The sequence below is a fragment of the Hippocampus guttulatus genome, chromosome 6 (assembly GCF_054856545.1).
Source record: "Hippocampus guttulatus isolate MCC_2025c chromosome 6, RoL_Hgut_1.0, whole genome shotgun sequence".
Taxonomy (NCBI): Eukaryota; Metazoa; Chordata; class Actinopteri; order Syngnathiformes; family Syngnathidae; genus Hippocampus; species Hippocampus guttulatus.
Genome location: NC_141266.1, coordinates 18,095,002 through 18,105,702, shown reverse-complemented (window position 1 = coordinate 18,105,702; position 10,701 = coordinate 18,095,002). Strand labels below are relative to the sequence as shown.

Genomic DNA, 10,701 nt, shown 5'->3' with positions numbered 1-10,701 from the left:
TATCATTACTGTTGAATATGCTAACGTCTATCAACCCGTCTATTAAAATCCAGTGAACTTTGACAATGATACGGTTTTATTGAACATTTTGGTGTTCAAAAAGCATGCCCGCTTTTTGTCTTATTTAGAAAAGTCTGCAAGAGCGAGAGTCTTCGTAAAAGTGCTCTTTACCGTTTGTGAGAACAGGCGCTAAGGAATACTGGAAGTAAAACTAGTTTTTAAATTTTTTATTTTATCTTGTATTGCTGATGTGGATTTTTATTCTTCGCGGGTGGGATGGAACATAACCCTGTGCGATAAACGGGGGGGGGGGGGGGGGTTCACTGTACTCGTTGTTTGTCATCATTTAATGATGTGGCTTTAATCATAACAGAGGGTGTTCATCGCTCTGGTCGCTGTCGTGACTGTCGTCATTGGCCAACGAGTCCGTGGAGTGGCGTAACGCCGCCATGCCGGAGAAGTCAGAAGGTAACAGCGTTCCTTTTTTCACGTTGACCAGTTCTTTTTCTCTCGCCGCCGCCCCCTGCTGGCCGCCCTTCACACGCTTCCACTTCATCCGCCGGTTCTGGAACCACACCTTCACCTACGCCACACATGAACGGACAAAAATAACATGTTATATTATACGTTGATATTTTTGTATAGTTTTGAGGGGGAAATATGTTTTTTTTAAATAAAGTATTTTCAAGTAAAAAAGTATTAACAATAACAGCATAACTTTATCTTTTTAAAGTCCCCCACCAAAAAATGTAAGTCTTAATATCATGAGAATTAAGTTATTATCTCATTGTAAAAAAAACAAATAAACCAACCAACCATCAAACACACAAAAAAAACACCAGGCTGTGACGGATTTATTTTCGCAGTTGTCTTGGTCACACGCCTGAGAGTGAGAGTTGTCTTGGAAGAATGAAAATCACTCCGGACTGCTTTTGAATCACAGCATGAATTCCCCAGGTGCCCCGGACACTTTCCAGACCCCAACTTCCCCTCATGACCCAGCATCACCTACCGTGACCTCTCCACAACACCTCATCCACTCAAGAATTAGCACAACTCAATGCTTTTTTTTTTTCTTCGAATACTGTCATTTCGCTGTGGGGCAGGGACTGTGAAATGGTGCAAATTTGTGTGAACGGTCCATCATTGTCTGCACTCATCAAGCGTGAAAGATCCTCTGCAAGCGCGCATTGCTGAGAGGTCGTTCGAAATTATTGTGGAGGGGAAAAAAAGAAATGAATGATAGTGAAGACACCTGACAGTGATTATGTCGATTGGTTCTACTCGTCCGTTGCATTAGAGGAGGTTTTGAACGGCATTTTGTCAGCAAAAAGACATGCATTGTTACTTTTGCATTACAATCAATACGCCCTATTAATGGGGAACCACATGAACCACTTTTTGTGTTTATTTATTTGGAATACATTGTATGTGCCAGCGTGAGTCAAACAATGGTACTCTGATTAATATTACTATATATATACAGTATATACATAATAATAATTATTATTGTGGAATAAAAATAATAATTAAAACAAATGGAATACATCAAGAACGTACATGCATGGCCAGATTCGGCGAAAGCCACAGCCACAGAGCAAAACAGATTGGTAGGAAGTGCAACTCTATCAGGCTGTCAGCATCAACGGTAAGTGTGCAGATTCATTTTGACCTTCATGAACTACCTTTGAAAAGTAGGCTGTCACGAACGTACCGAGCTCACGATACTTGCAGCTAACCACTAGCCGCCAACAGCATGGCATTCACATTTTTTAACATTTAAAACTGTAACTAAAGTTTGAATGATAGCACACTTTATTTAAAATTAGTCCATTCTTTTGATTTAAAATTATTTTCCGAAACTTAAAAAAGAAAAAAAATAACACATTTTAAAAATTGAAACATGTAAATTATTTGGATTATTTAAATATAGCAATCTCCGGGTACTCCGGTTTCCTCCCACATTCCAAAAACATGCATGGCAGGCTGATTGAACACTCTAAAAAATTGTCCCTAGGTGTGAATGTGAGCGTGAATGGTTGTTCGTCTCTGTGTGCCCTGCGATTGGCTGGCAACTGATTCAGGGTGTCCCCCGCCCACTGCCCGAAGACAGCTGGGATAGGCTCCAGCACCCCCCGCAACCTTAGTGAGGATTCAGCGGTTTGGAAAATGGATGGATGGATGGATAAATATAGCAACAGATGTTCAACATTTTTAATAAAGAAAAAAAGTTTTACACTAAAATGTTACATGTATTTAATTTTTTTTTAATGTGAAAACATGGCAACATAAATTTGGCACACAATTTAAATTCAAAAATTATTTAGACTCTCACAAGACATCAAACTTGGTAATCACATTTTTAAAAAATAAAACTAAAAAAGTTGAATGTTACAATATATAGCCCCTTCAAATATTTTTTATAGCTGTCATTAAAATATATATATTTTTTAAATCCAATGATTAAGAAGATAGGCTTCCATTTCTCAGTACAGTACATTTCACACGTGGAGCACAGTGGCTCCCAAAAAAAAAAAACGCATTGGGGGGGCGGGGGGGGGGGGTGGAGTACTTACTTGTCTCTCGGTGAGGTCGAGGTTGACGGCGATCTCATAGCGTCGTAGTCGGGTCAGGTAGTTATGGTGGGCGAACTCGGCCTCCAGCTCTCGGATCTGCTCCTTGGTGAAGGCCGTCCGCTCCTTGCGCGGTTTGCCGCTCAGCTCGCACTTCAGACTGCCATCCTGCGATTCTGCCGAATTATTACATTTATTTTTAGGCTTTCTATAAGTACCTCGTTTGTTTAAATATACCACAATATAACTGCAATCGAGACTTTCTCCGAAAATCCGAGTCACGGTCCGTAAACAATACTGTACGGTACTCTATGTGGTCATCGTCAAAAGAAGCTTGATGTGGCTTGCGTTTATTTTCATCACGACGCATGGCTTTATGTGCGTTTTCAGTCTTTGATCCGCAAGTCAAACGAGTCATCTTATAGGATTTAATTTGAGTTCAGTTTATTTGTGATACTTATAATGAAGTGAAAAAGGCGAAAATACCTATGTGCCCCCTTTTCCTGGATAAGACAAACTAGTTTTTGTGCCTTTTTCTGGAAGTACTTGGGGAATGTTTTTTGCCAGCTCGCACTGCACAAAGACACGTTAGTCAAACCTCACTCAGGCAGAGCCATTTGAGTACCAGCAACAACGCTCCTCAATCACCCACAAATACTTGTTTACAGCCTTGTGTGGATCAAAACATTGTCATTTTTTCCCCCACGATAAAATGTTTATTTTAACAAATAAATGGAGATAAGATCAGAGAAAACTGACATTCATTTCATGTATTTAAAAACTATATACAGTAAGGGGTAAGGATGTTATCATGGCAATATCGCGATACCGCGATAATACAATTGCCACGATACTATCATCGTCATGTCATGATATTAAAAGCAGCACATCTGTTAAAACGGCCGGATTGGTGGTGACTTTATCAATGTAGATTAATTTGAATTGGGCATGTTTTGACCACATACGTTGAAGAGCCACACAGATCGTCAGATGAAGGGGACTTGAACACGTTTGAGTTCCACCACAAATTGACCCGATTCACAATGTGCGCTTGGATTAGCAAGTGCCTCAAAATTCTGTGATACTAGTGATTGCAGGTCATTTATGTACACTGAGGTTAATGTTACCTGTACTATTTGAACTACCGTATTTGTATAATTTTGATTTTGTTCATTTTGTTTGTATTTGTGTCCAACAGACCCCCCCCCCCACCCGCCCCTCACACACACAAAGGAAATTAAACATTCCAAAGAGAAAACCTGGTCTGATTTGTGCTCACATGAACACTATAAGTGTTCAAACTGGACATATTGAAAGCAGTTATCACTCCCATAAATCAATCATACCAGCAAATATTTTTCAACATCTCCGCCCGTTTCAGCCGCACACAGCATTGTGAACGACATGACACTTTGCGGCGCTGAGCCAATCGGAGCACTTGGCAATAATGGGACTATTTTCTTCATGACTTGCTTGCATACATACTGACTCACATCCTTGCATAGTGACTCTCAAACTTATTTACATAAATACCCACTTACACTTACTCACATACTACCTACCCACTAAAGTTGGTTGTACACTACGTACTGTAGACAGTGTTTTCTAGCGTTACCAAAAAAAAAAATTTACATCAAATTTGAAGAAACATTTGGAGTTGCAGCGCTGTACATTGAAGCAAGTTGTTTGAAGCAAAGCTGCGGCTATTGCAGGAGTTCCCTGAATTATGAACTGGTGGCTATAAACAATGAATAAAAATAAAGTTTTATCGTTACAGTGTTACAAGGGTATGGAACTTCTATCCTCCGAGAGCCATATCCTGCCTGTTTTAGAGCTCCCCCTACTCCAACGCACCCGATTCAATTGATCATGATTGTTTTAGACTTCGACACAGCTTGCTGATGAGCTGATCGCCTAAAACAGGCAGTACAGTATATGGCTCCTGAGGAACCGGAGTTCCCTACCCCTGGCCGAGAAGGACTTACAAATAAATAAATAAACAGATAAATAAAAAGTACAACCATTTATGTTCAGTGAAATGCAGAAAGACAGTTTTTTAATATAAATGAATTAAATTAAAAAGATTGTCTTTATTCTTTTTGACCAAAGAAAACATTTGGTCATAAAACATGACTGTTTAAGATGTATAAAGATGATAAAACCAGTTATCTACAAAAAGTAACGAATGAAGTCGTTTGTAAACTAACTTTTAAAATCAAGGAATCAGTAAGTAACTACTTTCTCAAGGTAATTGTTAACTCTGAAGTGGCGAGATAAACAAGGTTTGAATGAGAGTATTGCAGTTTCTCATGTAACGCGTGCTAATGCGAGGGGCCAAAGTGTAAATGAGCCCCGAGAATTGGAAGCCAGATTCCCCATAGGTGCTAAGCCCAACGTCTTCACCTCGGGGATGAGTGCAAAGTGGATCGCCCTCTAACGACCATTCCATGTTTTCCAAATCGGGCCTCTCATTCTCTGTGGTGGTAAACACTGTGTGAAAGCGCCATAACGTCAATCGTACAAAAACAAGTGAGGACCATTTTCAAAGCAATTACAGCAACTTGCAACCCACCACAACTGAAGAGGAACAATACGAGGGAAAAACACCCAGACGCTGGAGAAAAAAAAAAGTGTTTTTCTTTTTACATGAATGGAAGAAACAGTTTTCCTCAAGTGATATCATATTAAGACATGCACGAGATGGACACGACCCATTCAAGATGTTTTCCTAAAACCTCTTCAAGATGGAAAAAAACAAAAAAACAAAATGGAGTGGAGCACAAGTTCTTTTCCACTTAGGAAAGGACACAAATGGTATTCATCCCTCACACAATTGTAAAAATATTTAGCAACTCTATCATTTGTGTTTGAACTTTCCCGACAATCTGACAAATGTTGCTTTTCTTTCAACTTAACTTTACAGGGGGGAAAAAAAATGTGAAATGTGAAATTGTTTTCAAATTGTCCCGGCTTGTTACTTTTTTGTGCGGGCATTGAAACCAATTTAAAAACAAAACAAAGGAAAAGCCCCCCAAAAGAATCTACTGTTCGACCTGTGTGTGTGTGTGCGTGTGTGTGTGTGTGTGTGTGTGTGCGTACATGTCCGTACATGTGTGATCAATTTACAAATGGATAATTTGGTGAGATAATACAAATACTGTACTCCCCACCCCAACCCTATTATGATTTTCTCATGCCTCTTTGTTGCTTTTTCGGCTCTTATCCCCCCCCCCCCCCAGTCCCGTTTTATAGTCATCTTTTGGGGGTTCCAGATGGTGAAACCGGAGCAGGCTGATATTTGGACACCTGACTGAGTGAGCAGGTTACGTGCTAATCAGTGTGCTAACTGCAGTTATGAGGGGGAGGGGGGGAGGGGTAGCATGGTGGGGAAGCGGCGGGGGTCAAAGATCAGCTTGTAAATCACTTAGAGAAATAGGAGTGGAGGGAAGTGTGTGTGTGGAGGGAGGTATTTTAGGGCAGTATTTTTGGAAAGTGATTATATATAAAACAAAGTCACCTATTCTTTTCCTCAATAAGCCAATCTTGTTACTTGCAAAAGAGATTTTTTCATTATTGTTTTATTGACCTTTTGAGTGAAAATTTGTATGGTTGCACGGTTGCACCTTTCCTCGATAACCCATCCTTCTTTTCTGGAAAAAAAAAGCAATCACTGCAACGATAAAATTTTACGAAAAAAAAATCCTGTTCCTCAATAAGCCTTCCTTGTTAATGTGCCTTTTTTCCCCCGAAAAACGTGAATTAGCAAATAAGATGTTTCACTTTTCTTTTCTATAGCCTTATATATGAGTCACAATGCACACGAGTTTCCTTTTCCTCGACAAGCCATCCTTGTTCTGGAGTCTTTCCCTCAAAAATGTGTAAGGCAAAGACTAGAAAGTGTGATGTCCCACCCCCGCCCACACAAAATAAAGAATTAAAAAATGTAACTTAAAAATAAAAGTTTTCCTCGATAAGCCATCCTCGTTATTGTCTCTTGCAAATTGTAACTTTTACCAACTTGCAAAGGAGACATTTCACTTGATTTCATTAGCTCAACAATCGAGTCACAACAAATGTGAGTTCCCTTTTCCTCGATAACCCATCCTTCTTTTCTGGAAAAAAAGCGATCACTGCAACTATAAAATTTTACGAATTTTACGAGAAAAAAAATCATGTACCTCGATAAGCCTTCCTTGTTAATGTGCCTTTTTTTTTTTTTTTTTTTATACGAAAAACGTGAATTAGAAAATAGGATGTTTCACTTTTCTTTTCTATAGCCTTATATATGAGTCACAATGCACACAAGTTTCCTTTTCCTCGACAAGCCGTCCTTGTTATGGAGTCTTTCTCTCAAAAATGTGTAAGCATAAGACTAGAAAGTGTGATGTCCCATCCCCCACCCCCACACACACAAAATAAAGAATTAAAAAATGTAACTTAAAAAAAAAAGTTTTCCTCGATAAGCCATCCTAGTTATTGTCTCTAGCAAATTGTAACTTTCACCAACAACAAAAGGCCAACTTGCAAAGGAGACATTTCACTTGATTTCATTAGCTCAACAATCGAGTCACAACAAATGCAAGTTCCCTTTTCCTTGATAACCCATCCTTCTTTTCTGGAAAAAAAGCGATCACTGCAACTATAAAATTTTACGAATTTTACGAGAAAAAAAATCATGTACCTCGATAAGCCTTCCTTGTTAATGTGCCTTTTTTTTTTTTTTTTACGAAAAACGTGAATTAGAAAATAGGATGTTTCACTTTTCTTTTCTATAGCCTTATATATGAGTCACAATGCACACGAGTTTCCTTTTCCTCGACAAGCCGTCCTTGTTATGGAGTCTTTCTCTCAAAAATGTGTAAGCATAAGACTAGAAAGTGTGATGTCCCATCCCCCACCCCCACACACACAAAATAAAGAATTAAAAAATGTAACTTCAAAAAAAAAGTTTTCCTCGATAAGCCATCCTAGTTATTCTCTAGCAAATTGTAACTTTCACCAACAACAAAAGGCCAACTTGCAAAGGAGACATTTCACTTGATTTCATTGGCCCAATAATCGAGTCACAACAAATGCAAGTTTCCTTTTCCTTGATTAGCCATCCTCGTTTTCATGTCCTTTCCAGAAAAATGTCACTTTTAATAACATTAACATCAAAAATGACAATCAACAATAATTAAAGCCTTTCTGCTGATGTAGTCAATAGGGTAAATGGTTGGAGTTTAAAAACAAAACAACAAATGGCCTATGCAGAGGAGACCTTTAAAGGGGCAGCGTAGCAAAAAGCGGCACGGCGAGATCACATTGCCGGCGAGGACGCCAATGAGGCGACGGCGTTCGTGATGGATGACGGCGATGAGGGCAAGTGGGAAAAGATCCCGTAGGTCAGCGGGGACGCCTGCAACCCCTGGAAGACCAATGTGTCTGCGTGCGTATATCATGCACCGTCATGTGTTTTATATGGAACATCACACTCAGCTCATTTGAGGGGGTCACAAGTGTCCCGAGACATCTTTGCCGAAATGGGAAGATAAATACAGCTGACTGCTCACTGGAATCGATGACACATTTTTACAAGGTTTGCGCTTTCAAATACGGAAAATGGGATATTTTTCTGCAGTTCATTCGCGTCAAATTAGAGCATCCAAATTTCGGGTTGAGAGAGTGAGACATTTTTTGCATTATGTGTGGATAAATAAGATGATATTCTGCATTCTCAATCGTTGAAATTGTAAGATTCATGACAGATTTGGGTATTCAGATGAATAATATCCGAATGTAATGATTGCAAGCAAATGTGGAAATCTTGTTTGTTCTTGTTGTTCTCCCACAAATCTTCTAGAAGAACCTTATTAATAAATTATTATTTATTATTATTATTTTCCTATTAAACAAGGTATTTTGATGCAAGTTCAAAAATATTAACACTAGAGCCACCAATTTTTGTTATTTTACACGCACGCACACACACACACACACACACACACACACACACACACACACACACACATTCATACATATAAATTAACCTTGGGGCTGCCCTTCTTCAATTTGCCATTGTTGCTACTGTCAATAATCTAAAATATGATGCACTGTCGATATAAATATAAAATGTATGGAAACAATTTTACTTTACTTTTCCCGAGTCTTCATCTTTGGGGTTTTTTTTGTCTTTTTCAGAAAAAAAATTACATGACTGGAATAACTGAATAATCGCAGCATACATAACTGTAAAATTTGCACAAAACAATTTTTTTTGAAAAAGAGTTAATTTGTCTCGATTTCTCTTCATGTTATTTTCCAGATTTAAAAAAAAATCTAAAAAGTGTGATTATATTGAAATATGTACATATATCTATAAAATTACTAAATTGAGTACGTACTTTTCCTGCATCAGCCATCCTTGTGTCTTCGTGTATACGTTTCAAGTTATTATTTTTTTTTAAACTTCCTTCTAATTGTGACTTTTGCAAGGAAAACCTGTGAACCTGAAAGTTAGATATTTCATTTTTGCGCCTTATATTTGAGCCACAACATAAGTCCCCTTTTCCTCGATAAACCACCTTTGTTTTGTTTTTGTTTTTTCTCTTTCCTTTCCTTTTTTTTAAGAGCTGCCAACTTTGGATTGAAACACCCACACGTTACACCATTTTATACGGCCCACTAATGCAAATAAAAACACTGCGTATTTATAGATTTGAATGCCGCTATCTGAGTTCCAAGTTAAAAACAATACATAACAATCAGGTCCTATAGTATATTTTTGTATTTCTTTATAACTTATTGAGGTGATTATAGAGTCATTAATGTGATTTTCTAATGGAAATCATAACTATGATATGGCCTGTGACGAAAAAGGAGAATGACACACCTGTGTGAGAGTGTCACCACTAGACATGGATGCCTTGAATTAAACACACACACACACACACACATTATGTACAAAGAATTGAAATGAAATGTTAGCATTTGTACCTGAGCTGTCACTTTTCCTCTTTCCGTTCCTCTTTTCCGCCTCTGCAGGTGACAGCGTGGGCCTGCCAAATTCTGAGGCGGCCCCAGTGGGGGTGCTGCTGCCACCCAGTCCGGGCGTAGTGGCACCCATCGCAGGCCCGCCGGCGTGAGCCAAGTCCTGGGACGTGGGCCCCCCGTCGTGGGACAGGTGGGAGTGCGGGTGGCAAAGGCTGGCCCTTGCGCCCCCGCCCCCAGGAGACATCTGCGGGATGTGCCAGGCGGCGGGCGTGTGGTGCTGACTCTGTGGGGCCGAGTGGTGGCCGCGGTGGTGGTGCGGGTGGTGCGGGTGTTGCTGCGGATGGTGGTGAGGGTGGTACAGCCCGTCTTCAGGGGCGTAGCTGGAGATGATGCAGGTGGACGGCGAGGACGTGGAGGACGAGGACGAAGAGGAAGCCAGGTCAGGGTAGGAGACGTGGTCCGAGCGTCCGTGCAGGGTGAGTGGGGACGGGGCGAAGGCGGCCGGGTGTAGACCCTGAGCCGGGGCGTGGGGGCTCCGCAGGCAGCCGAAAAGTGTGTGATCCATGGCAAACGCTCCTAAAGCAACCAGCGGCGCATATCCAAGAGCTCCGAAAAAAAGTTCCAAAAGAGGAGAGGGGCGGCGTCCTTTCCTGGCGTAATCCGCTTGGGTCTCCGGGCCAGAGCGGGATAAACCAAGTCGAGTCGAGCCGAGCCTCTCGGATGTCAGGGGAAAGCGTGGAGGCTGGGAGGAGGTCCCGGCGAAGTCAGGGAGCCTGGCGAGGGGCTGTTATAAATAGGTTGTAACGTGAGAGGGAGGCTGGCTCACCGAGGGACTGCATTCATGCAAAAGGAACGCCGCCATAAATCTGCCGGGCGCCACAAGGAAACGAAGGACGTTTTTAGAGAGTAAGGGCCCTCTTCAAACTGCTTGCTTTGGTTCACGGTTATTTCTCCAAAGGCCAAATAAATCAGTAAGCTAACACGTTTTACAGGTGTGTTCAGCCAGGTGAAAATCGACACCCATCAAAAATGGGCACCTGAATGCCTTTCAAATTCAGCACCCCAGTTCCACTTTGCAACATGAAATTTGGTACGCTTATCAATCATGCATCGAGACATAAAATGTCTGAAGAATCCAGCCTGGAAATGCACAGAA

General features: G+C 40.7%; 1 protein-coding gene across 1 annotated transcript; it reads right to left on the bottom strand.

Moving 5' to 3' along the window:
* Positions 1–284: 284 nt before the first annotated feature.
* On the bottom strand, positions 285–10,365 carry meox2a (mesenchyme homeobox 2a). The gene is made up of 3 exons (XM_086114714.1): positions 9,549–10,365; positions 2,577–2,749; positions 285–583 (listed from the first exon to the last, which is right to left on the bottom strand). The coding sequence occupies exons 1-3, from the start codon at positions 10,108–10,110 to the stop codon at positions 365–367; spliced, it is 954 nt and encodes a 317-aa protein (XP_085970840.1). The 5' UTR covers positions 10,111–10,365; the 3' UTR covers positions 285–364.
* Between the last annotated feature and the right edge of the window lie 336 nt (positions 10,366–10,701).